We start from the raw sequence: 27836 nt of genomic DNA on the forward strand, positions 1-27836 counted from the left end.
TGAAGGCTTTAAACTTCATTAAGTTCTGAGTAGTTAGTTTTCAAGAAATAAATGTTGAACAATCCAAATATCCAAATATCCCTAACTAATTTGGAGTAGTGTGAATTAGGCTTTTTAGTGTCTGGGCCTGTACAACCTCAGCATCTGACATCATCCCTGACTGAAAGATAAGTCATTGAAGGCATCATGTCCCATTTTCGGTCGCTGTGATTCATTTTTGTTACCTCAAACTATCTTTCTTACACTCCAACAGAGCAGTGGACTCCTTGAAGCTCGACTTTTTCTTTCTCAGTCGCTCTCCGTTTTAAACCCAGCATACTTTCTATTGCGCAGGTAAGCATGAAGTCAATCTCCTCATGTGAACTGTGAAATAACGGGACATCTGCAAGCCCCCATCTCTTTCGCTCCCTCTCTCTCTCTCTGTCTCTCTATCTCTCTCGACCGCCTCCCCCCCGCATAGATTCCTGCCTGCGCGTTCACGTCCCCTAAATTGCGCGGCAGCAGCAGCAGCGTCAGCCTCACGCACTTCGGCGGTGGTGAAGAATCGTTATTTTTAGCGCCTGGGTCGTGTTGCAGCGTAGGTCGCCAGAGCCCCCTTTTTTTTCCTCCATCTCCTTGTCACAGTTGGGAGCAAGGGCTTGCGGGGAGCACAAGAGGGCTACGCAACGCATTGACTGTGCGTGGAGTTGCGGGCTGGCTAACTGGAGAAAGCGAGCAGGAGGATAACAGGACTGACAGAGCGGGGAGGGGAGCACCACCACCACCACCACCACCAACACACAGCTTATCACATATCACCGTCCGGTAGACTCTCTGGTCCTCGGCTAACGGCCTGCCCGGAGATGGCTAGCCCCGCAGCGGATCGAGATGTTCCGAATGCCCCGCCGCGGGACGACTCGGAGCGGCATGAGGCGAGCCATCCCGAGCCAGCCTGTCAGGAGGCTCAGAAATGGATAGAGGTAAGTGAAGTGACCGCTCGGAGAGGGCTCGGGGGTTGGGGGAGCTGCTGCTGCCGCTACAGCACACAAAATGGGCCATACTGTCACACACCGGGATATAAATACACAACCCCTACAGCACCGGTGCGTCGTCACCTGTTGTCGGGACGATGCGGTGTCGGGTTACCGTGTGGGACAACGGCTCCGCTGCTGCTGCGTGTGTGGACAACCGCAGGATACGTGTTAAAAGTTTTCGCACATGTGTGGCTCTGACTGTAATTCAACCCGCATATCGTCACTTTTATGAGCAGCCAGGCGAGAAAAATGGGCGACAAACATGCAAAAACGAGTCAAAGTAGACGTTTATTAACCGTTTGTTTTGTGACGACGGAGATAACGGCTTCCAACTGCTCGGAGGAGTAACGCCCCCTTCCTTAGGCACGAGGGGATTCCGGTTGCCATGGTTATGAAACCGGGCCAGTATTCACGCACGAGATGCTCCAGCGGACCAGCGGCTGATCGCCTCGGATGAGATTATCGTCGGCGGTGCGCTGCATCGTTTCCACCATCATCTGTCGGCTCAAAAACGCCTCTCTCCATAAGCCTGAGTGGTGAATCATGATTCGCCCGTGGAGCTGCGTTATGACCTATTTTCTCTCCCTTCGTCACGGTGCTTGTCCCCTCGCTTTAGCCTAGCTGTACCTGCCATCTGCAATCTCAGGTTGGGCTGGGGGAAAAAAGTACAACAAAAATAACTTTAATGTAAAAGTTTTGGCTTTAACTTCACAGGAGTGCTACCACAATCTGTGCACACCATCCAGTTTACTACAGGCTGAGATAAATAGATAGATAGATAGATTTGTTTTGGCACACAATTTGATTTGTTGTAGATAACAACAACGACAAGGGTGTCATTTTCCAAGATGACTCATGTGGCCTATAAAATGTCAGAAAAGTGTGAAAAATACTCATCACAATTTCCCAGAGCGCAAATTGACGTCTTCAGATTGCCTCGTTTGTCCCACCAACAGTCCCAAAACCCAAAGACTCTTCATTTACAAACATAAATGTTGAAGAAAAGCAGCCTTTCATCATCTTTAAGCTAAACAACTGTAAGAACCTGGAACCAGCAATTGTTTGATGTTTTTTTGCTTGTAAAAGGACATGAACAATCAATTGATTATCAAAGTGGATTATTTTCACATTTTACGATTAGTCATTTAGCCTATAAAATGTCAAAAAATGTGGAAAATGCCCATCACAGTTTCCCAGGGCAAAAAAAAAAAAAAAATGACATCGTCAGAGTGCCTTGTTTGTCCAACGAACAGTCCAAAACTCTTCATTTACTTTACTTTATCATGAATGTCGAAGAAAAGCAGCAAATCCTCACATTTAAGAACCTGGAACCAGCAAATGTTTGACATTTTTGCTTGAAAAATCAATCCGTTATCAAAGTATTTGGCAACTACGATCAACTAAATCTATTAATTGACTAATTGTTGCAGATAAACTGCTAATTATCATTTCGGTCCTTGTGCAAAAAGGAGTCAGATGACAGACAGGTTAAAACACGCACAGCAGAACAAACAAACCCAAAAAACAGACTAAAGATTGATTATTTAACAAACATTTATTTACCAAGAAAAAGTTGGACGATCATGTTTACTTGCCAACAACTTCCCAAAGTTGATATTTATATCACTGGATAAGTGATTAATAGGACAGGAGAGCAAAGTGCTCTGTCTGTCTGTCTGTCTGTCTGTCTGTGTCTAAAGTTAAATGGCTCGCCTGAGGCTGCATCTTTCCTCCATGATTACTTTTAGACTGTCAGAGGTCACAGAAGTAGACCGTTCATCTCCCACCCACCCAGATCAAATCTGTCAGCGTCCCACATACAGTTTAAGAAAAATCAGAATTACCAGCATTAATAAACTATCTCTTTCCATGGAGAATTATGACCTATTAAGATTGTGGCTTTAGGGATATTAATACGCACAGACAATTTTCCACCAAATGTGCACAGTTATCCCTTCAGGTTAGATGTCTCTTACTCCCACAACTCATCCTTGTGCCCACCTCGGGCACAAAGGAGGATTACAAAAGTTTGCATATATATTCAAGTTTAGAGAATTTAGTCATCATCAGCTATCCTTTTAAATAATACTGACACATCTGAAAGAAATAGAGCACCTTCCCATAACCTTTAAAGTTTAAAGCAGGAGTGTGCTTTGTTGTATTAAGCATCTATTTTTTTCACAACAGATGAATGACGATACAATAATGGAATTCTGCACAAACCTTTTTCTATATCATGGCTTTAAACTTGCTACAACACATGCAAAAGTACAAGAAGTCTAAAATTTGCAAAAGTACGACTAAGGACTCAAAATACTTGATGAGAGAAATAAGTAAACACACCAAGAATCTGACCAGACATGTAAATAACATTTTTATAGACTTGTTCATCAACCTTAAAAACACAGCACAGTGTCATCTTCTTAATCTTAATTTATTGTCCGTTTTTTTTAACTTAAATTCAACCTTTATGCCATACCACGATGTCCAAGATCTAAGACGATATTTAGGTTTTTATCACTATTGCGATACACAGCCCTAGTACCACTGGTGGCTGTAACATCAGTAGTGAGCGCAGACAGTCTAGTCAGGTTAACGCTGACCTCTAATCTTAATCTGTCCTGCAGCCTCTGAGCGTTTTTCCTCTTCCTTTGTCGTCTTCCTGCCTCCTAATTCTCCAGTTATTTTCAGACTGGTCAGGCTCACTCTATTTCTAGTGGTGTATTTTCATGCTCTCACAGGTGGGGAGGATTCAGGGTTAACCATGCCACCCTGCGCTCCGGCCAGCATTTTGAGCCAGTGTGTGTGTAAGAGTATGCAAAGCGTACACACACACACACAAACACACACACACATACACATGGCGATCAGCTATGCATGATACTGCTCACACACGCCTCAGACACACCCCGGTTTGGTGACACCAGTCACTATGGGAACATAACATGGACCGGCTCTCAGGTGTCACTGTTTCCAGGGGGGGCAGTAGAGCAGTAGGCTATATATCACCACATGACCCGATCAGGAAATGAGACTGGCACAAACAAGACCTTTCTATCTGTTTATAGACGAGACAGGGTGGGATTAGACCGTCCCAAAGCTGATGCACGCTGTCCAAGGTGCTCTAAACCTGTTGGATGTGACATTGAGCAGGTTAAAGTTGTACAGGCTTAGAGAAACACAAAGGTAACTTTAGTGACAGCAGTTAACCTCTGCTGTCACCGGCATGCAGTACATAGCAGGAGTTAGGGGCTGTCACACAGAATAAACCAAAGAATGTGTGTGACTGAACAAGTGTGTGTTTGTGTGTGTGTGTGCGCCAGATGTCTCAGCTGTCCTGGGCAGATTAACTTCAGTGGTCCCAGACAACCAGCTGTGTCTGCATGAGAGAGAGAGTGTGAGAGCGAGGATTCATGGATTTTCCATGCATCAAATACTGTATGAAAGAATGTGCAATAACGATGACACAGACTCGCTGTTGGCAGAGATGTCTTTCGTGCTTCACTGAAGTTTTTGTAAAGCCGGGATGGTCGTAGTCTTCCACAGGCAACACCACAGATTAGGGATGCAAATTTTAAGCAATTGATTTAATTGATAGCTGTCTATTATTGGTTAATCATTAGTAATGCATAAAAAATGTTTGATGTTTTTCCATGAGATGACTGTTTTAACCCCTCACATGATCCATGTTTGATGCAAGATTAGAGTAGGCTACATTGGGGGTTACACTTAAACTAACTAACTTAAACTAAACAACAAAAAAACAAAATAATGACTTAATTTTAATTGTTAAGAGTTCCTGTCTGTGCTATTTAACAGCTGGCCCTTCAAAATCCAATCCATAATCACCCACTAAATGGCTAAAATATGATGATATCAGTTTGTGCAGAATGTCATTTTTTTAAATTACAAATTAGTTATTTTAATCAAATACATATTCTCATACCAGTATTTTGTATTTTATTTTGACATATTTGATATGCAATGTATAAGGGAAATGAAAATGTTAGTCAAATGCCCCTCTAGGATTACTAGTTTATTTTCATCAGATTAAAATGACCAAAATATCATGCTGTGATTACATGATAGTAGTGCCTAATCATCACATATTACTGTAAATATTTTAGTTTTCGACTCATTTATTTTGCAGTGATGCAAAGGTATATAACAATACATTTTCAAAACATGCACCACACTAAAGAAGTGCCTTTGTTCCTCATATTGAGCAGATAACAATTGTCAGCAGCTGTAGAGGGATGTTTTCTAGTGTTGAATCACTCTGGTTAATTACTTTGATCCAGATTAAACTCATCCTCAATCTGGATTATGACTTTATCTCTCTGATTTTCTCTCGTCTTTCTCTTTATTGTCTTCTCTTGTCCTCCGTATGTCACGCTGCCAATAGTGTTCAAAATGCCAACAGCACATGATAACATGATAACAAGCCTCTCTCAGTGGTCTGTGCCCTCTATATCTCATCAACTGGCTTTACTCAAGCACCTAAACAGTTCAGGATGGTTCGTCTTAGCCCGAGTTTGCGCCTTCTATATGTCAACGTTATAGTTGAGTCCCTGAGCTATGCTTAAGTTTTTCTGAAAAACAACTGCTTTGCAACACTTACAGCTGTTCTTAAAGACTTTCTAACCATTTGAACTTTCTGCTTCACAGTTCAAGCTAATTTTAGCTCATTTCTCAAGTTGCAACTCTATTTCTTAATCGAAACAAAGATGGTAATACTAAACGATTTATGACCTTGCTCACTTTGTACAATGTGAAGCAAAAGTTTAATTATCAGCCATGTTTGGATGTGACGATGTTATTTGACATTTCTGCTTTCGGTTATTTTATATTTTCAGTATCACATCTATATTTTTCTTGTGTAATAATAAAACAAGAAAGCAGAATTGTAATTTCTGGTGACCATCTCTGAAAAATAGGCACTAACGCCAGACCGATACTCAATTTTTGGCCGACACTGATACCGGTATTAGGAAGGAAAATTCTGATATTGACATATCAACCAATGGTTATCAAACACTTGTGACTAAGATATGTGACAGAGGCAGGATATTTTACAGTTTAACAATAACTTTATTGTCCAATAGCACACCAGTGCACTGAAACTGTAAACTTACTGTGAATATAATAATAATGAATTACCTCAAGCATCGTTCTCTGATTTATAATCAATCTCTCTCTCTCTCTCTCTCTTAAAAAAAGAGTTGTCATGTGGGCATATATCGGGCAACATGTATGCTGATACCAATATATTGGTAGTGGACCAATATCAGCCAAAAAAAAATATCAGTCAGGCAGTAAAAGTCAGAGCTTGGAAAATATGAAAAATCTTTAACATCATAGCAAACTAAATATTTTTTATTCTAATCGATAGAAAAGTCTTTGTGAATTATGTAAATATCTTTAAAACAGCAGCAACTATTGTCAAACAACCTTCTGCTTCTTCTTCTCTTTTTGTCTGAAAAACAGATGCTATCATCCGTGACTAGAATGGTAATGGTAGGACACGAGAGGTACAAATTTAAGGTCAACTCAGGAGAAACATAAACAAATTGTGTCAGCTGCGGCAGCATGGCCCCATATCATCATCGTCTGGGCCTGCAAAATCCTGGCTTTTGTCTCCTTAATGCATCACAGCTGAGCATATGTTGTGCTCATTAGACATTACACCACTAACTTGATTTATTGCGTATTATTCTCTCCTTCTGCTGTCTGTTTTTCTACCCTGTCATTCTTTCCATTTTTACAGTTGTTAAAATAAAAGTAAAGGATACTTTGGCCTACTTCTGCCCCCCCACACACAGTCTCACCTCAGGGTTTAAATGCTAGCTGCTGCTGCCATTCACTCAGACTGAGCAGAGCAATCCAGCATGAGGCTTGAGAGGGAGCGAGGAAGGGTCGAATTACTGTTGCTGGCGCTGAAATACCCCCAAGGCCTTTGGCTTATATTTTGTAGGGGACGTGAATGCTCACTGAACGCACACATACACCATGTCTCTCTTTCTGACGCACATCTTTTTTCCTCTGCTAAAATTTTCTATCCAAAACATTTACGCTCACACCAGTAACTATGTCTAATTGCTATATTTCAGTTTCAACATTTTACACGTAACCGATTGTTAACCGCCTCCACCCCCGGCCCACTGTCTGTGTCCTGCATCCCACACACACACACTACCTACACTAAACACACTTGTCCTGCTCTCCTTCAATACAGTACGCTCCTTGGTCAGTAAATTATGCATGACCACGCTGTAAATGTTTCAAAGCCCCGGAGTCAAACCTTAATAAACACGACATATGCCAACATATGTGCGTGTGTGCGTGTGTGTGTGTGTGTGTGTGTGTGTGTGTGTGTGTGTGTGTGACAACAGGATGATGAGAGACAAGAAGAAGAAAGAGATGCCAATGGGAAACATCTGGTCATCACTTATATAACAAAAAACAATAGGCTGTTTTCATAGCTGCAGTGGCACTGAGCTAACTGTGCTTCAGAACTGTACATGATGAAAAAATATAAATGAATACATATATCGCCAGACAAAAAAGAGCAAACAAAGACAGAATAAGAAAACTAAAAGGTTTAAAGTTTAAACGGCATTAAACTATAAAAACCCTCAGATTAAAAAGACCTGATAACAAAAATACATCAGCTCAGTGGGTTTGTTGTGGAGTGCTGTATATGAGCAGCAGAGACAGAGAGAGTGTGTGCCTGCAGTTAACAGTTTGGGTGATAACTGTAATCTGTGCTAATCTGGATTAGACGTCTAAACAGTCAAACCTCTCTTCTTTTCGATTCATCTTTGGCTGCTGGTTACACAACCGCTCCAGAAAGCAGCGTGTGTGTGTGTGTGGGTTGGTGTTCTGGTTCTATGTCACTCTTAGCTTAGCTTCCTGATTCCCTCCTCCTCCTCCTCCTCCTCCTCCTCCTCCTCCTCTCCTGCCTGCTCAGGATAGACTGTAAATTGGAGTGCAGGTTAGAGGATTGAGGTTATCGTTCACTCAGGCTGCGACTGTGTGCATCTAAATCAGGGACGTGCGCGTGGGTGCATTTTGGGAAATTGGAATGAGGACACACAGCAGTGTGTCTTTGGCCGCACTCTAATTTGGTTTCTACTGAAGCAAAATGTTGGGGGAAGGGTGAACCGGGCCGCAGCAGGTTCCTGTGTCACGGACACAGTGCAGCACAATGCAAAAGTCTACAAGCTCTTTTGTGCAAAATATTTACAAATTAATTGCAGTGATCCTATTAGGTCTTAAACAAGTGTGAAACAGTGTCGCTATCACAAAGTTAAAAAACATTAAATACAAAACATTGGCTTCCACCTTCTCTTTTTTTGCTCTACATCACTGTAAACTGAGTATTGAGTTTGCTGATTGGACAAAACACGCAATTTAAGGCATCACCTGCCCTCTGGGAAGTTGTAACGAACACTGCTAAATGATTAAATAATCAATCCAAAATTAAGTGATATCAATCAGTAATAGAAATAATTGTATGTTGCAGCCTTCGTTCCTGTCCACCTCCCTTACATCTGTCTCTTCCTGTCCTCCTTATCCAGGCTGTAACAGGGAAGAGCTTTGGAGACAAGGACTTCCGCAGCGGATTGGAGAACGGCATCCTGTTATGCGAGTAAGCCTGTGACATCACTCCCACTCCGTTTTTGATGTCTGTAGTAGCAACGACACACGTAAATACCCCTCCGAGACTCAATAAATCTCTGCTTCTCCCCTCCTCCATGCAGACTGCTGAGTGCAATCAAACCAGGGCTGGTCAAGAAGATCAACAGATTGCCCACCCCCATCGCTGGGCTGGTAAGAGGACACTCTCCAGTGTGACATGCAGACCTGTAAGCCACCCTGTTCGTCAAAGTGATAAACTCTGACTGTCTCTGGTCCCCTGCTGTCTCCTGTAGGACAACCTGTCAGTCTTCCTGCGGGGCTGTGAGGAGTTGGGCCTGAAGGGCTCCCAGCTGTTTGACCCCGGGGACCTGCAAGACACGTCCATGCGAGCTAACCTCAAGTAAATAGACGTGTGTTTGTCTGTGTGTGGCTTTAATTCCTGTTCATGTCCATTTTAATGTAGCATGACATGTCAGTAACACACGTCTCTCTCATCAGGGACTCTGACTGCAACCGCAAACTAAAAAATGTGAGTAATCATCTGCCCCTCTCTTTAAATTTCTTGCTTTATCTTCTCCGTCAGCGTGTTTAGCATTTATGAATATTCACCGAACCCCCCTGTATGGATGTCTCTCAGGTGCTGAACACAGTATTCTGGCTCGGGAAGGCTGCCAGTGGCTGCGCCTCCTACAGCGGCCCTACTCTCAACCTCAAGGAGTTTGAAGGGCTTCTCGCGCAAATGAAGGTGGTGAGTACACAAAGTGAAGAGGACAGTGCAGGAGGGGGAGGAGAAGGAGACAGACAGATAGCGGCACGGAGGAGGTGCGGGGGATGGATTTGTTAGTTTCCTGTCTTTGTTGGGGTGCGGGAGAGACGTGCGAGACAGGAGACACATTTTTGTTTTTGCTACACCACAGCTACTCCTATTTCAGGGAGAGACAGAAAGGAGAAACAGGATATGAGTTGAAAAAGAAGATACTCCTCTCTGCGTTTGATAGGCTAATCTTCACAGGATGCTCAGAGGAACTTCAGTATATACAAACATGTGTTCACTCAGCTTTCTCGTCCAGTTTGTTTCAGAAAATTTACTTTTTGTTTAATTCTCAGTCCATAGCTCATAGGAATCAAGTGTTTCTGTGTTGGTTTCTATCTGCCTTTCTCAACCCATGTATTGTCTCATCAGTGATGCATCATTCCCATTTTATACAGTTCTCCATCTATTTTCCTGATTGCTGATGTGTTTTGGTGTGCATGTGTGTGTTTTTAGGAGATTGAGGAAGGAGGGGAGAGTCCACAGAAACGCAGCGTTAGAGACAGCGGCTATGACTGCTGGGACTCAGAGAGGAGTGAGTCTCTCTCTCCACCACAACACACTCGCGACAACTCCCTAGACAGGTGAGAGAAATCTGTCAACACTCTCACACACACACACACACACACACACACACACACACACACGTGCCCAAATATGTAGACGCACACACCAGAGGTGCAGCTGTGGATGTTTTCTTCATTTTTGTAACTCAATTTCAAACTTAAAAACTGGTCCCATTGATACAAAACTTACGTTTGCATTAAAGTAAATAAATAGTAAATATTGAAGTGTTCTCTTTTAATTTTGACAGCCTGGACTCCTTTGGCTCCCGCTCACAGCACAGCCCGTCTCCTGATGTGGTGAATCGTGGTAACAGTGATGGTTAGTTCTGATAAATGTCTTTCAAATAAGAAAAAAAATCGGTTTCCCCCTGCTTCCAGTCTTCCAGCTAAGCTAAGCTACCCCCATACTTAAGGTACAAACATGCAAGTGGATATAAATCTTCTCATCTAACTCGAGAAATGGAAAAAAAATAAGCATATTTCCCAAAATGTTGAACCATTCCTTTAAGCAGAAATACAAAACCACTCATCCTTAAATAGTCTGACTGCTGTTCTCCAACATGTTGAGGTTTTGACCTTGGTATGTTTTGGCCAGTCTGGCAAGGCTGTGGACAACAGCTGAACGTCTCACCCACAATGTGTGTGTGTGTGTGTGTGTGTGTGTGTGTGTGTGTGTGTGTGTCTGTGTCTGTGTCTGTGTGTGTGAGTGCCCCAGATGCAGCAGTTGTTGGCCTAAGTAGCAATCACAAGAGACTTGGACCTGAGAGAAACAGGCTGGGGTCAACATCCTGCCTTTCATATGTCTGTGTGTGTGTGTGTGTGTGTGTGTGTGTGTGTGTGTTTGAGGGGAGTATCACAGGCATCCTGTTTGTGTCTTTTGTATTGACAGTGTGAAATGTGTGCAGCAGGGTGACAAGAAAAACACTATTCCAGAGACGCGAATAGACTCATTCCCTACATTCCTCGGAGGTCACAGAGAAAGCGTGCTGCCTCACCAACTAATATTTATTACCCGACAAGAAAAGACAGACATGGGATGTAGTTTTACCTAATCTGTCTGTATGAGTCTGTCTGTTTGCAGAATATTTAATAGATGTATGCTAAAAACCCTGACAAATGTTTGGCAAGAGAAGTAGTCATAGTTTCTCACTGTCTGCTATATAATCAGAATCAGAAATACTTTATTGATCCCCAAGGGGAAATCGGTATGTTAAAGCTCTAGATAGAGAAGACAATAAAAAATAAGTGTAAGTAAAAATATAGTATACAAGTAATAAAATATAAACTAACTGTAAAAACAAGAGCCAATTAAAAATGGTTCCTGACGTACTTTCTAACCTTCTTCACTCTTTTCTCTTTTATGCTCCATCAATCTTTGGCTTCCAGGGCGAGGCAGCGACTCGGAGGCCGATGCCCCCGGCAGGAGGCCAGATGTGCGAAAGGATGACATGTTGGCCAGGCGGACTGCCAGCAGTGAAGCAAGGAGCTCCATTCCCTTTAACCAGTTTCTACCCAACCGTACCAACGCCAGCTCCTACATCCCGACTCCACGTCGAAAACAGCATACAGAGGAGGGAGAGCAGCGGAGGTAATGATCAGTGCCATTAAGATTTCTGATGCATTTTATTAAGTGTTGCAATGAAAAATCCAAAAATGAAAAGAAGCAGAAGGTAAATCACACACAGACACACAAACTTCCTCATCCTTAATCTTTCCCTGACATTACACAACGCTCCCCAGTCACCTGGGACTGTTCCACAAAACTCCCAAGACTGTCACTTGGGCACCTGAGAGCAATGGAGAAAAACTAAAACAGGAAGAGGAGAAGGCGACCAAGGAAGTGTTGGAGCAGAGGAGGCTGCAGAAGTTGGAGAAAGCAGGGATCAAAGTTCTGCCTGCTGCCGTTCGCTACAGCAGGTCAGGGAGGAGAGGCATGAGAGCAGTTGTGGTTTGACAGTTGTGGTCGTGTTCACTAACGGATCGTTATGATGGTAAATTTGTTTTTACGAGTGCTGCATTCACACTGGTGCTGTGGTTTGTGTAGATATCTGGTTGTGACAATCTGGCTTATTAATGACGATGAGGTTTGTGTGTGTTGGCCAACAAATCCGACTAACTGCTCGCTCCTGTTCTACTTGAGACTTCGGGCTTGACTTGCCTTTACTAAAGTCTCGACTTGACTTGACTTGGCCACGCCAAGAAAAAGTACTTGAGACTTGCCTGAGACTTGGACCAATTGACTTGAATCACATGTCTGGTAAAGAATGCTTGCTTTTTTTACGGGGTCTTGCCAATAATATTTGTGGGTGCATGTCCAATACGAACTCACAAGATGGAACGCTGGATTTTTAATATTCTGTGAAATGACCTTGCAACGCCATCCCATCTCCAACCTCAGCCCTCCTATGACTGAAGAACAGCAAGTGAGGTCGCCGTCGCCGACCATCATCCTTCGCTGTGATAATGACTTTTTGAGCTCTCAGAAATCTGCGTGGGACTCCCCCTCTGATGGGGAAGAGGAGGCGGTGGTGCGGAAAGTCCCAGATGTTCGTAAAGACGACCTGGCATCCAGACGAGGTCATCGAGGCCCTGTCGCTTCCAAGGTGCATCAGTTTGTCCCTGCACCTGTGTGTAGCGACAAAGACCTGGCGCGCTGGGAAGGCATTAGACGAGCCTCGCAGCAAACACTGCAGGAGAAGGAGAACAGGTTAGCTCATGCGTCATCGTGTGTGATGCTGTTTTTCTTCTATTTTCGCTAACTCACTGTTAAACATACTCTTCCTTTCTTTGGGTGTTGTGATCACTGGTGGTTTGACGTGTGTGTGTGTGCTCCACTTTGATGTGAAATATGTACCGTGTGATGCGTTCGTATCGGCTCTGTGACTGAACAGTGAGAAGGAAGCGGTCCCTGACATCATTACACGCAGAGAGAACCCCTTCCTAAACTCCACCCCTCGCCACGAGGAAGAGGAGGATGAGGAGGGAGAGGGAGAAGAGGGAAAGGTTCAGGCGATGCCTAATAAGCAGAAGGACGACCTGGCTCAGAGGCGGGCTCAGAGTAGGCCCTTCCCTCACAGGGACGGACCAGCGAGCTTTGTTTCTGCCTCCATGAGCCAGGCAGATATGCAGAAGTGGGAGAGGCTCAAGATGACTGAACCCAGGTGCCCAACACACACTCTCTGTTGCAGCACACATGCAGTACAAATGCTGTATGTCAAGTGTGTGGTTGGTTGATGACTGTGCAGTATGTGTGAGCGAGCTTCTAGTTTTAGTGCCAGCCTTTAGCAGATCATTGCAGGCAGAAGATTAGTCTGCAGGAAGAAGTTTCACCCCACTGGAGAGTTCACTTGCTAGTTTTTAAACCTGAAAAAACTGGCTTGAATACATCGGGTACCTTATTTCAAATGCCCTCCTAGTTTAATCCTCTCTAAACCACTGCAAAGTACGTATAATTTAAAAGCACAAAGTGTTTATCTGTGCCAGCTAAAATCCAAATATCACTGCACCAACTGCTTATTGTGTAACAGGCATGCACACAAGACAGAACAAATAAAATAACAAACAAAATCTTACATTTTTTGACAGTAAGCTACATAGAAGTATCATGACTGACAAAAAAAAGGTTTAACAATACTAAACACTTAAGTTTTGGTATGTCAGGCTGGTGCACAAAAAGGGGTGCTTGTAAGGCTCGGTGAATATTTTTGTTATCTAGAGCCTAAGTCACAAAAAAATATAGCTGAAATAGTTAATTTACCATTTTCTGGGAGTTATGATGAGAACTATTTCTTGGCTGGGAGCTGTTGCCAGCCAACCAGCGAATGCTCCAGGAAGTTATTTATAATTACTTAAATAACCTCAAAATATACCTTCATGTCTACTTGTCAATATTCAGTTTCAGGCCTGTTCTGTCATAAGTCTCTTGTATCCTTTTGTAAGCAGGCATTTATGTCCTCTCACTTATTTTCCCTTCTCTTCTTTTCTCTGTTGCTCCCCATGTTCTCATCTGCTTGTTTATTCTCCTCACTATTGTGCACTTCAGTCCTCTTCAGTCTTCTTTGACAGGCATTGAAACAGAGCAGGGAACTGGCCGGTGTGTATGAGACTCTGTGTGTGTGTGACCAGAAGAGAGGCGACTGTTGGCTGTGAGCACTGCCTCGGCTTTGTTTTTCTCTCTCCGTGCTGATGTCATTAGATAGGATAAAGAGTTTTTTGTGCTCCCAGAGGAGCAGCATTTTCTACCAGGAAAATTTGGCTACCTCGATCGGATAAAAAGCCTGGTCTGTATGTGTGAATGCACATGTGTGTTTAAGGGATTTAAATACACAACATGCTTTGTCCCCTTCTGTCCATCCACACTTCCTGTCTGATTCACCATTTCCACCTCATCCTTCCTTTGTCTTCACAGTCTGATCCTCTGTGTCTAGTTGCTCATGATCTCTTTTCCACCCTCTTTCCTCCGGCTGGCTGTTGTTGTGTGTGCATTTGTGTTTGTATACGTGTCTTCATGTGTGAGATTGTATGTACAGTGAGGCTAGCCCGGCCCCTGTGTGTCAGGCTTGTCTGGAGAAAAATTATGGAAGTCCTTTCAGCGGATCAGCAAAGGCTGGACGAGGTCATGGCAAAGTTGTGACCTTTGGGGGTGTGACTGAGATCGAGCAGCCAATAGACACAGTCACGTCAAGTGAAGGGGAGGAGACGGAGTTGCTAAGACGACTCCTTTCCAAGGCAACTGTAGCCATGCCTACCATTGGCCTGGGCTCCCAGCTTTCAGAGCGGGAACGCAGGTATGGACGAGGCCAAATACAAGACGACTGAATCCAAAGCCTTTTGCATTAGTGTGGGCTGTATTGAGGAACAAACAGGTCCCTCTCTATCCCATTACTTATTAAATCATTTCATTTAATTGCTTGTTGATGTCATTTTGGAAAAGTTTTACATTTCAGGCATATTTGAATTAGGTAGTTTGGATGCACCTCCCTGCAGTGAACTGATTTGCTTGTAGTTTTAATAAGAAACACACACTCTCAAGCTCACGCTCATCTAATATATCAGTACTGGCACATATGTCAGTAGATAAATAACAAGGAATTGCAATTGAGAAATATCATGAGACTTGGCAACCAAATTCCTGCTATTCTAATGAATTTTTTTTCTGTCTATCTTATGTTTTATTTTAAACAGAGTATTGGCCAAGATTGTTGTAACTCTCAATATGGGGTGGGCGAACTGATGATTTCAGATCATGATCGATCTTGAAGGCGTCCACAATTGCCTTTTCTTGGGAATTGTAGAGATTGCGCTATTTAACGTCCTCTTAAGTCTGTTTCACATCATCTAATTTACCAGCAGCTCTGCACTATGTAAACAACCCTTTGGAGTGATGACTGGACAAGGTCAAATAAATATGGGGCATCATATCACCAGTAACTGCTAAGTGCTGCTAACTATATTCTTTTCATACATCCATGACTGTTAGCTCAGTTAGCTGTGCAGCTAGCCAGACAAGCAGTATTGGTGTTTACATCGCTAGCACAGGAGCATTGGACCACTGGGAGAAAGAGGTTTTCAGGCCCGGGGCCTATCAGAATATCAGATTTCTAATAATCGGCCCTAGTTTTTGGTTTAATGTCAAAACTGTTATTTCTTCACATTCTGTTGATAATGTTAGACATTTTTTTAATGCTTACACTAAAACAGACATTGTGCACTTTTAACACTGAAACACGAGTTATTTGAGCGGCTAAGCAGATAAGAAGCTTGTGCCAAAAAGAACTGTCTTTAATGCAATATTGTGTTTTAATGGTACATGTGCTATTTCAAGTCTGGCTACAGTCGATAGGACATTTCAAAATTGAGTAAATAGATTGCAATCTAGGTTGTGGATCATGATTGGGATTAAATAGCTCATGGCATTATCTTTTGGCCAGATCACCCACCCCAGTAGCTGTATCCGCCTCACAAATCCTGGTCAGGCCATAGAGACAACCTGTAGCAAATACACAATGATTGCATTTTTTGTAAAATTTCTCCGAACTTTTCTGAGATATAACACAATCTGTTCACTTCTGAGATTTGATTCATAAGTTTTACCTAAAATCAAAACATGTCACTTTATAGATGGAGACTCTGATGGTCAAAGTGCTTGTTCTTGCTCAAAATGTCATCACAGGTTTTTGTTTTTTTAAGATTTGCATCAGTTTTGCATGTTTCTTTTAACCCTCATTTGTTGCTAAGACACTCCCTTGAATGGTTTCTAGTTTGAAATTTTTTCTCATTAACGATCTGTATTCTGTACTCTTTTAGTGATCACACGTGAGCCACTTTTCTGCTTGTTCATGCCTGGATTTGGAGATAGCTGCATGTTTGGGTGTACATTATCCATCGTTGTTGCTGCGGTTTGAGCTTTATGTGATGCTCTCACAGCCAGGTAGATGGAGTCGACCTCAACCGAACTACCCCTCCCTCTGCTGTCCCCCCTGAAACTCCTTCCTCTCCTGCTGAGCTGGATGCGCGTCTGGCTCAGTATGAACAGAGAACAGAGGAGGAGGATGAGGATGAGGAAGAGGAGAGGATCCCAGATCTTCAGAAAGACGACATGATGGCGAGGAGGACAGGAGTTTTCCATAAACAAAGCACTGCCCCTGGGATTTACAACCGTTTCCTGCCTTTGCCCGCCTCCAAACGCTGCACACAAGGGGAGGTCACCATTGATGCTGCTCCGCGGAGCAAAAGGGAAGTGCTGGCAGAGAGGAACAAGATACTGAACGCCAGGTGGGCTGAGATGTGTGTGTCTAACAGCATGAGGAGGCTCTAATACTTTGTGTGGTTTACATCCTCAAAGAAATTCACCAGCTTGATGTTTAGTCATTTCAATTATAGAAGTTTCCCTCATAGAGCGGAGCAACAGCAACCCAGAGCTCCCATGGAAACACCTCAACCGCACCCTGACACGACTGTGATCCGGGGAACGTCTCACAGCGAATGTGGCGATGATGACGATGAGTATGGTGAAAACGAGCCTTTGCCTGACCTGGAGAAGGACGACATGATGGCTCGAAGGACCAGATCATTCCAGAAACCGAGTGCAGCCAAAACTAATCAGTCCATCAAGCAGTTCCTGCCGGTTCCTGGATCTGTTAAATACAGCGTCGCTCCAGTGTCTGCGATGAAGCCGCTACACAACAGACCTAAACACACAGAGAAGATGGCTAGTGGAAGGTATTTACTCTGTTTGAATGAAGAGATAACTTCTGCAACTAACAAAGCACAGTTCACTGGCAACGATGAGGGTTTAATTAAGTCGACATGTTATATGATCTGCAGTTCTAACATTAATAACTCTCTGTGGATGATTTATAGTTGATCCGAGTTGACTTTGGTTCCCTGCCCGCATGTTTGAGTGCCCTCAGCTGGATTCCTGATGTGGTTTAATTTGTGTTGTTTGTATATGAAAGAACTGGTCGACTTTGATTTGTTCTTGTGGTCGGATTCCTGGAGCTCTGGTTCTCATATGACCTGGCAAAGTTTGTGCTTGGTTTGGACTTACAGTATATGGCCTTTTGTTGTTGTTGTTGAGGTTTAACCTTGGATCTGTTTGGCATGACTTTGGTTGTAGTTCTAATTGAGTATGAAGCTTTTTATTTATCTTTGTATGTAAAGTGTAAATCACCACTGAATCACTTCACAAAAACAGCTGCTGCTCTACTCTCTTGCATTTGAAACTCTTGGGTTAGTTTGCCCAAATTACACAATTTCCAATAATTTCCTGATAAAGTTTTGTGAAAATAAGTATTTTTTAATAATTAGGATGATAAAAATGACAACTCAATTCATTTGAAAGTAGCTTAATTGCCATGGGAAATGTTTTCATTGCTAAAGCAAGTTTGAAGGAAAATAATACAACAAAAAACAAATAGTAAATAAACTTTTACTGTTAAAATCTGTTTACTGTTACTGTTCATTAACAGACAACATTTTTCTCTCAAAGAAACTTGCAATATAATTTTCAGTATAAGATTATCCAGACTAACAGTTTCTAGAAAAAGATGTTCCTTTTTTTATTTTTCTATCTATGTGTCACTTTTCAATGTCCATTATATCAGGATGGAAACATGCTGATATCTCACAACCTCAGCAGATAAAAGCTGAACTATCTGCATGACTAGATACCATAAGACGTAAGTGGGAAAATATATTTTTGACACTATTGTGACACCAACTACTGGGGTGTGTTTCAGCAAACAGAGAGCAGAGCAGCTGCCTTTTTCTTGCTGTGTGTGATGCAGTCTTCATTTACGCCGTATTTCCTGGTAATCTCGGTTTTGTCACTGGATTTTAGCAGCATCGTTACCGTGCGAGCAGAACCTCAGGCTCCACCCTCCAAAGCCCCAACCCTCCCTCAGAGTGCAGGGCTGAGGGAGAGGCAGGAGGGGGATGGAAAGCACGAGGGAGACATCCCTAACACTTCTGTCACAGATGTGACGGAGCCTCTCTCTCCTCCATCGCTCACCCCTCCACCCAGTCCTGCTGCTGCCCAGACCTGTAAGGTGGAGGCAGAGTTGGAAAAGCAGAAAGTGGAGGAAGAGGTGGAGGTGAAGGTGGAGGAGAGAAAGAGGATTGTGAATGAGGAACCACGAAAGAAACCCTTCTGGCTGGATGACGATGATCTGCCTCCTATAATGTGAGATGCCCGTTGAACTGTTTGCATGTGTCTTCATCACTCCCCTTCTCAGATTTAGCTCTGATATTCAGCCAACCTGTGTTTATGTCACTTAACATCTGAGAAAGGAAGTGAACGAGAGCCAAATGAAATGATGACTGTCTACTGTTTGTTTGTTGTGCTGCAATAATGGCAAGTTGTAAGTAGAAGCCTCCCCTTTGGATGTGAAAAGTTACGTTAGCATTACACCCTGCTACTGCCCATTCCCCTCACTGCTCTTTCCTCTCATTCACTTTATTCTGTTATTGTTTTAGGATGAGCCGGCGAGTTGCTTTTTTGTCTGAGGACACTGAGTAAGTCTTTGGCGTGAAACCGGATCGGCCTTTGCATGATACTAAATAAATACACACTGTGCACGCTCAATTTTAAGAGTATACTCCAAAAAATATACGACACACTGACATTATTCTCATCACATCTTTACTAACATCAAGGTTTTTTAGTTTTTGCTTTTAATGTTATTCTGTTTTGCACTTTTTTGGTTTAAATCCACAAGCTCATGTAGACTATACAACTAACAAATTGTTTTTAGTTGAATGAATATGTTTGGTTTGTCGAAATAAAAGTTACGTTTGCTCACTTTCTTGTTTGATTTCTTTGTGATTAGTTTATGAAAACAGTAACATATTGTTGTTACTGTGTGGAGCAACACATACACAACTAATATAAATCCACTATATACAGAAAATAACAATAACAGTGATGTAATATTTATGTTAGTGGACTTTTATTAGCTGTGTATAAATATGTCTTGCTTTGTGGACATATCTTGTAGAAACAGGTTGTTTGTTTATGTCATCTATTAATTTTGAAAAGGCGGCAGGGTTTTCTTCCTCCCTGTTCCTTTTCACTCGTGGAATGTGTTTTATTTTCTTGGATCAGAGTGTAAATGTTTTTTGTTTTGACCCAATGAATGAATTAAAATGTAATATCCACTGTTTTCCAGATTCAAGTTGGACAACGTGAATATTTTTGGACAAGTTACTCATTCATTTATCCAAGATTATACTTTCTTTTTCCTCTGTAGGAGCGTGAGCATGGGTGACATGCTTAACGAGGACGAGGTGGGACTCTTACCAACGCTGAGCCAATCAAGACATGAGCGCATGCATGAACAGTACAACAGCTTTATGGAAGAAGATGACCACTGGCAAGACGTAAGAGATTTAAGAGAGCATGTAGTGTCTGTAATCCAACAACAACAAAGCTGCAAAAGAGCATTAGAGATGTTTTCAAATGCTCTCTCATTTTTACTGAAACGACACTTTGACCTGACTTTTTCATTTAAAAAAAAAAAAAACAACAGACAACAACTGTTAAAGCATTGTTGTCTTAAAACTGTGAAACCAGGATTTTCCTCAGACTATAATCATACCATCAAAATCTATAATCGTTGCATCCCTTCCTGTGACAGGACTTGACTCGCTGGAAGAATCGGCGTCGCAGCGCGTCCCAGGAACTGATCAAGAAAGAGGAAGAGAGGAAGAGGATAGAGAAAAGGATGAAGGATGAGGCAAATGAGCGCAGCAAGAGGAAAAGCATCAAGACCTACAAAGAGATCGTTGAGGAGAAGTAAGGAGGATATTATGGCTTTGAGCCCTCTTTAAAAAAGTAACTTACAATATCAAAAACACAGAATTCTTTAATTTTTTCTACTTGTCTTTTCTAGAGAGCGCAGAGAAGCAGAGTTGTGTGAAGCCTACAGGAATGCAGCGACTCCAGAGGAGGCAGCCGTGGTTTTACAGCGCTATGCTCTTCGCTTTACCATCAGTGATGCAACACTGGACAGCCTAAAACTGCCCAGATCCACTTCAAAACCCAAACAGGACCCACTTCAGGTGGACAAGGAGCACAAAACGGCATCGCCTGTTAATGACTCTGAAACAGCAGAACCGCTGCACAAACCAGAACCAACAATAACGGCCCAGACGCCAACAGAACCTGAAGAGATGGAGGCGGATACAACTCTTCAGCATGAGTTGTCATTGTCTGTCTCCTCCTGCTCCCCTACACCCGTCAGTCCTCTCAGCCCGGTCACAAACAAAGAAAATGTGCCACCTCGGTCACTACAACTTAACGAACCTCAATCCACACCGACAGAGTCTCCAACCACACAGCAAAAACAACCGATTACAGGAGATGCAAAGCCTCAAACCAAACCCCTTTCACCTCAGATTGCACAAGCGCAGCCTCACACCACACCGCCTGTACACACACTTCCCTCTCCTTCAGCTGTATCCCCCAGACCCGTCCCCATGCTGGCAGCCAAGCCCTACTGCCAGCCCAGGAGCACACAGTCTGGACACAAACCTGTCAAGGTGAGGGCTCCATAACACTCTGTCATACCTGTCAGCATCATCTGATACTCCATTGTTCCACCTCATTGCCTCATCTCATACTTACTGAAAAGGAAGTGTTTGTTGTTTTAAAACTTTTCATTCTTACTCCTCTGACATGGAGGCTGCTTTTAGCCATCTGCATACAGTTTGAGTTATAATTTTAGCACATACTTGTTTTTTATCCAAATTGCTACGTATGTGTCCCATTCAGATGGACGGGTTGGTGCGAGTGAACGGAGAGGCGACAGAGGATGTATCTGTTCCCACTCCACCTGCCGCTGCTCAGCACTCACCACAGGAAATCAAAGATGTTTCCTCTGAGCATCCAGAGAAAGATGTTCCCTCCAAGCAGTCGGAGAAAGACGTTCCCAACAAACAGACGGAGAAAGACGTTCCCTTCAAACAGACGGAGAAAGATGTTCCCTCCAAACAGACGGAGAAAGACGTTCCCTTCAAACAGACGGAGAAAGACGTTCACTCCAAAGAGATGGAGAAAGACGGTCCCTTCAAACAGATGGAGAAAGACGTTCCCTTCAAACAGATGGAGAAAGACATTCCCTCTGAGCAGATGGAGAAAGATGTTCCCTCCAAACAGATCGAGAAAGACGCTCCCTTCAAACACACAGAGAAAGACGCTCCCTTCAAACACACAGAGAAAGACGTTCCCTCTGAGCAGATGGAGAAAGACGTTCCCTTCAAACACACGGAGAAAGACGTTCCCTCTGAGCAGATGGAGAAAGACGTTCCCTTCAAACACACGGAGAAAGACGTTCCCTCTGAGCAGACTGTGACCAATCCTGTGGAGCAGACGCCTCTTCCACAGGCGGAAAAGTCCACTTCAGGCTCTGCCATCAGCTCCCTGATTGGAGGCCGAAACTGTATCATCACGACAACTATTGTGACAGAACTCACTCATGTGGAGCCGTATCACCCTGATATCCAAAGCAATGGACAGGTAAGATTATGAGTGACATGTTAGAAGATTATATCTTTGTGTTTAAGTCCATTCAATACAGTTTTCTACCTGGATAACTTTGGTTTTCAGGGGTTGTTTTGTGTGAACTGTTTTCATGAATTTTCCATGCTGGTTCACTCGAGTGTTTATGGAACGCCCCGACACCTGAGACACGAGAGTCAGCTGTTGATTCTTACCATTCATGAGCTACAGTAGCTGAAAATTAAACCCAGGGGATGAACTGGGAGCAAGCATTGGTACAGTTAAAAACAAAAGGATACTATGACTTTAGATGCATTAAAATGTTGCGGTTCAGCCGCTGACTCTGGTTTTAGAAGCACTCTCGTTTTCTCCAAGAAATCATTGTTTTATCTTCATTATTACAAAATAAGAACACAAACAGAAAGGAGAGAGAAGAGAATAAAGTTTAATGTGCCCTCAGGGAAATTTGTCTTAGATGCCGCACTGCAGTACAAAAACAATAAAACATAATATACAGTTCAGATGAAAAACAACTAAAAGAAATGTCTACAGGAGTAGATTCGTGTGCACTTTGTAAAGTTTAAAACACCAAATTTAAGTAGAAAAGAAGGTTTTGTTTTGATTCAATTCGTCTTGAGGGGCGGAGAAGCTTGAACTCACAGTGGAGAGACAATGAGCCTGACCTAAAACACTCGTCAGCTGTTCACTGTGATGGATGGTCTATGTAAAGCAAGTTTCGACTCTCTTCAGGAGGTTGATTTTAATACCACATTTACATAAACTCAAGCCAGCAACTGCCTGAAGAAAAAACACAGAGTAAAATCAAAAATACTCAAACTATCGTGTGTTTTAGACTTGAAACAATAAGCATGGTTCATTAATTTTAAATGAACAAATAGAGACAAGATCCATTTTCCAGGTAATGTTTTATTCATTTAATTGAATATTTGACTTTCAGGTCAATGGTACTGTGGTGTTAAGTGAGAGACCAGCGGAGGAAAAAAAGGCTCAGCCAGCTACATCACCGAACAGCATGCAGGAATATTCTCCCACTGTCACAGGTGAAACTAAACAAATAAAAATTAATTGGAAATGTTCTGTATCATTTCTTATAGCAGATGTTAATTTAATCTCTGTATTTCTTTCTGTCTCTGCCACAGAGGGACTTGAGGAGAGCAGTGTGTCTGTGAGTATCTCCGAGCAGCTCTGGCTTGTTTTTTTTTCTGTTTCTCCTTCATTCTTGAATTTGACCCTGTCCTGACCCTTTGTCGCCAGTAGTCGCTGTAGTCAGACTTGTCCTCTCACCTTTCCTCTCTTTCTGTCCTTTGGTCCGTATACGTGTGTGCGATTGTTGGTTGGGTCTGGGTAGATTGAGACCCCCATGTTGAACTTGGCTAAACGTGTTAATCACTGGGTCTGGGACCCCAATGAGGAGCGTAAACGCCTGGAAAGTTGGCAACAGGAGCAGGAGCGTCTCCTACAGGTACACTGGTGGAATGGTGTGTAAGTGCATGTACTGGCACAGGATGTTCTGGATATAAATGTGTATGCGTTGATGTGTGTGTTATATGTGTCTTTTTGTTCATGCAGTATTTAACATGTGCAATGTTTCTGTGCAGGAGCAGTACCAGAGAGAGCAGGAGAAGCTGAAGAAGGAGTGGGAGAAAGCTCAGCTAGAGGTGGAGGAGGAGGAGAGGAAACACAATGAAGAGGTGTAATCACACTCAAACTGACAAACACAGAAAATCAATAGCACCACTGCTTTTCTAACATGTTGTGGCTTTATGTTGTTGTCTAAATTTTCCAGGAGAGGAGGATCCTAGAAGAGACTGTAACACCCCTCAATCCCACCGGTTTGTTAAACCAACAGTCGGGCCAGACCGTGACGACTTCTTCAGCTCCAGAAAATAACGAGACAAAAGGGGGAAACGTTCCTCTACAGCAAAACGGCGAAAGAATCTCCACAGGGAACGAGGATCAGCATGCGTCCAAGCTGCATTTCTTCCAGGGTGAGATACACGCAGAAATACACATTGATATGCAGGAGGTGCGGACATCTCATCATCATCATCATCATCCTCATCATCATCATCATCAGCAGCAGTTGTTTATTCAGGGAAAACTGACTGAGCATTTAGCTCTTTTACAGCAGTGCCCTGAAATCACATTCATGCGGACTTTATGGTAACAACCTAATAACATTAAAGAAATCAACAAGCCTAAAAAAAAGCAAATAGCTCAATAAAAGCAAATAACTAGCAAACATGTTTGGCAGAATGATATACGGCAATAAAAACAGTGAAACGATCTACGGAAACATAAACGCTGAGCAATAAAAGTTTATTGTGATGTATTTTTGTAGATTCTGTATGTGATGGTGAACCGTCAAAGAAACAGGAACTGTGGAAGACGGCTTCTCTGGACCGCAACCCTCAACTGAACCAGCCACATATTGTTAAAAGGTATGTCAGGATGCTTTGTGCATGTTTGTTGGGTCTTTTAGGTCACTTATTGCTGCATTTCTGTCCTCAATGTACGTGAACTTGTTCTCATTGACTTGTTGTAGTTGCCTTTTCGTTGCTACTCTTATTTTACATTTGAACTGACCAAGTAATAAGTCTTCATTGTTACACAGTGAGACACAGTCCAAAAGCTCCCCCTACAGGCTCTGTAACAGACATGACATCACTGACAAACTTCTCCTTTCTATTCTCATCAAAATAAAACAATAAATCAGTTAACAACATGAACACACATACCAAAAGATTTAACAGTGCATACTTTACACTTAGTATAGTACCCACTACATATGCAGCTTTTCCAAAATGAAGGCTTACTTTAAGTTACTTTAATAGTCATTAATTGATATTTCATGACATGTGTTAACTAATCAAATAAAGTCATGGTGACTTGATCATTTCCTCATGGTGAGCAACAGGGAGTCACATTACAGCCCACATTTAAACATCATGTGTATGTCAAACACTTGTGTTAGCCATGTTTTCCTATTGAACTGAATGCCAAGATTTTAAAGATCCAAGGGCAGGAAGTACTGCACAGATGCCCACATGGCAAACATTTGAATGGTGGATTTAATTGAATTATTCTACTGCTGAGAGAGACAAAAAAATGTGCTTATCACTTCTGCACCATGAAAAATGCTCACTTGATAACGAGCATTTTGTTTTTCATGTGAAAAAAAAAATACACATTAAATTTTTTCACCCTAATTGACTCTTCTGAGTTCACTGACACATCTTGCAAACATATTCCTTGGCATTTCCCTGTGGAGAGTGAATGTCCTCCCCATGTTTGCTTGGGTTTCCTCTGGGTGCTCCGGTTTCCCCCCACCATCAAAACGTGTACAGTATGTTTGGTTAACTCTCCTGTCAGTGCCCTTGATCAAGTCACTGGCATAGAACTGGAGTTGGTTTGAGAAGTGCTCCTCGGAGATGGGTTAAATACAGAGAACACGTCGTACTGAGTTTGATTGTATGAGATAAATAAAGATTCTTCTTCTTATTTGTCTGCTTTTTTGACCACAGGTCTGAATCACATGATGTTGTAACAAGCACGCAGCAGTCCTCCCCTTCATCACCTCAGCCTCCTTCACCCAGCAGGTAATGATGCAGGCACACATACACAAAAACATCTCTGAAAGAATCATCAAAATTAGTGCTTGTATCTGAATAACCCATCTGTTTTTTGGCTTCTCGCTGTGTGTGTAGGTGTGTTAGTGGGAAGAGATTATGTTCTGGTTGTTCTCAACCACTGGGAAAAGGCGCTGCCATGATCATCGACACACTGGGACTGTTTTTCCACATGCAGTGTTTCAAGGTACTTTATTGGTCTACTGCGCTCATGTACAATAATTAGAAAACTTTACTTTACACAGAGGAAGCATTTGGCTTCTGTATAAAGGTTTTGAAGATGTTTACTAAAGCATACACACTCCATCATACTTATCTCCAGGGTGGCATACACACATTAAAAAGGAAAACAGAATGATTGCTGATGTACTGAAGGAATAAAAAGCTAATACTCATCTTTAATGTTTAAAAGACACATGTAAACATTTGATAGCTTACCTGAAACTATCCCCTCTGTGTTCAACGTTAACTGTGTTCCTCTTCTTCAGTGTGGAGTGTGTAAGGGGCAGCTTGGAGACGCCACTGCAGGGACTGACGTACGGATTCGTAACGGACTGCTCAGCTGTCATGAGTGCTATATTGCATCTCGGGGTGAGAACACATGCAATCACAATCAGTCAATGAAGATCCGAAACTACGTAGTGCACCTTTAAACAACCTTGTTATAAGTTTTGAGAGCAGACTTTAACACATTTTTCATGCGTGTGTTTGCAGGCAGAGGTCAGCCCACCACGCTATGATGACCTTCATTTGAACTGTCGACGTCAGTGATTGGGCAGAGAAGAACCTTGAATCACATCCTGGAACATTCTGGAAACCTCCTCCTCCAATCATCGTCTTTTCCTGAAATGCACAAACAGCTTTATGGACGTCACTGAGAGCAAAACTGAACTGACATGTGGACTGAGTGACACAACATCACGTACACATACAGTACAGTGTGTGTGCTTCCTAACTGTACACGTGTATACACTTTGTTTAATATGCGTAGCATGGATTTAATCAAGAAGTCAGTGTGTTTAGGCCTTTGCACATCCATCCTCGGCACAGCAAAGACACAAAAATAAGGATCTGCTCCGTCACAAGCTTAACATGTTGCGCTAAAAGCTGAACACCAGTGTCTTCAACACATCAGTCTCAAACCCATGACTCATTAACTCCTGCTTCTGCACTGATCATTTGACTCCACTCTCGCTGAGTGGTGACGTAAAGTGGTTTGGGTTGGATGACCTGAAGTAGCTTGACCATTATAATGCCTTACTCATCATCATACGTAATTTCTTCTCATTCATTTTGGGTTTTGTGTTTACAGTTTTGCATGAAAGAAGAACATATATAAGTTATTGTGAGTATCGCTCAGATGGAGTAGTGTGGGGTTTTTTGATGTATCTCCTCAACTTTAACTTTCCTCCTGTATGTTGTACATCCTCATGATATTTTTGACATTTTTTGAGCATCTGGCTAACTTACACCAGCTTTTTTTCCTTTATAATTCATTTTACAGGAATGAGAATGCATGTTATTAATTATACTTGTTCTTTGGATTTTAAATATTTTCCCTTTAAGATGTTTATCGTTTATTCTCATAGGTTGGCTGCATCCGAATCAGTGCCTTATGTAACGAATGCGAGGACGAGCAGTGTATGTGCAGGAGTAGTTCACACTCACACAGACCTCAGGGTCTCGGCACATTGTGTGTGTGTACGTGTGTGTATGAAATAATGCATGTAAAGGTATGTATGCGATGTGTGATTTGACTTGAAGCACAGTTCCATACCAGCAAAAACATTTTAAATGGATCAGCATCTTCTTATCACCTGCTCTCCTTCCTTCCCATATGAGCTAAACCAATGACACAAAGTGATTTGCTGCTTCCCTGTTATTTTCTCCCCCCGTATTATGACAGTAAACAATGTCCTCCAATCTCTCCTCGTCTGCCTCTATCACAAGTGTTGCCTCCCCAGAGTCTGAGCTGATCGTCTCTCTCCTCTGCGTGTGATTGCATCTGTCTGGACACCTGACAGCAGCTTCATCATTCAGAGGAACAGAGGGCTCAGTTCATTGTCTTTTATAGCAAGTGTATGTTTATCAATAAAATATTTTAAATTGGATGCTGTTTCTCTTGTTGAGTTTTCTTTTTCAGGTAAAGTAATGAAT

The 27836-nt window shown here is 42.5% G+C and overlaps 1 protein-coding gene across 7 annotated transcripts; it reads left to right on the top strand.

Annotated features, from left to right (window-relative positions):
- Positions 1–251: 251 nt before the first annotated feature.
- On the top strand, positions 252–27790 carry LOC311250578 (LIM and calponin homology domains-containing protein 1-like). 7 transcript variants are annotated; one of them, XM_084342368.1, is made up of 31 exons: positions 252–959; positions 8594–8664; positions 8777–8846; positions 8948–9054; positions 9153–9183; positions 9292–9402; positions 9922–10049; positions 10280–10350; positions 11418–11619; positions 11772–11948; positions 12430–12738; positions 12923–13192; positions 14561–14818; positions 16458–16805; positions 16914–17252; positions 18373–18714; positions 19008–19046; positions 19781–19910; positions 20168–20325; positions 20423–21071; positions 21304–22047; positions 22988–23090; positions 23190–23215; positions 23399–23512; positions 23649–23741; positions 23837–24038; positions 24392–24491; positions 25575–25649; positions 25758–25866; positions 26168–26270; positions 26394–27790. In XM_084342368.1, the coding sequence occupies exons 1-31, from the start codon at positions 843–845 to the stop codon at positions 26417–26419; spliced, it is 5622 nt and encodes a 1873-aa protein (XP_084198494.1). In that variant the 5' UTR covers positions 252–842; the 3' UTR covers positions 26420–27790. The 7 variants fall into 7 exon arrangements, with proteins under 7 accessions (XP_084198494.1, XP_084198495.1, XP_084198496.1 ...); XM_084342369.1 differs by having other exon boundaries at positions 18376–18714; XM_084342370.1 differs by having other exon boundaries at positions 253–959; positions 16929–17252.
- The last annotated feature ends 46 nt before the right edge of the window (positions 27791–27836 follow it).

This window comes from Pagrus pagrus, assembly GCF_965226575.1.
Source record: "Pagrus pagrus genome assembly, chromosome: 2".
Classification (NCBI taxonomy): Eukaryota; Metazoa; Chordata; class Actinopteri; order Spariformes; family Sparidae; genus Pagrus; species Pagrus pagrus.

What these genes read in the sequence shown, in the direction of transcription:
- LOC311250578 (XM_084342368.1), top strand. Translation starts at nt 843, where the DNA reads ATGGCTAGCCCCGCAGCGGATCGAGATGTTCCGAATGCCCCGCCGCGG. An exon ending in CCACCCCCATCGCTGGGCTG is followed by an intron (nt 8,847 to 8,947) that starts GTAAGAGGACAC and finishes TGTCTCCTGTAG; the next exon opens with GACAACCTGTCAGTCTTCCT. An exon ending in AACAAGATACTGAACGCCAG is followed by an intron (nt 16,806 to 16,913) that starts GTGGGCTGAGAT and finishes TTTCAATTATAG; the next exon opens with AAGTTTCCCTCATAGAGCGG.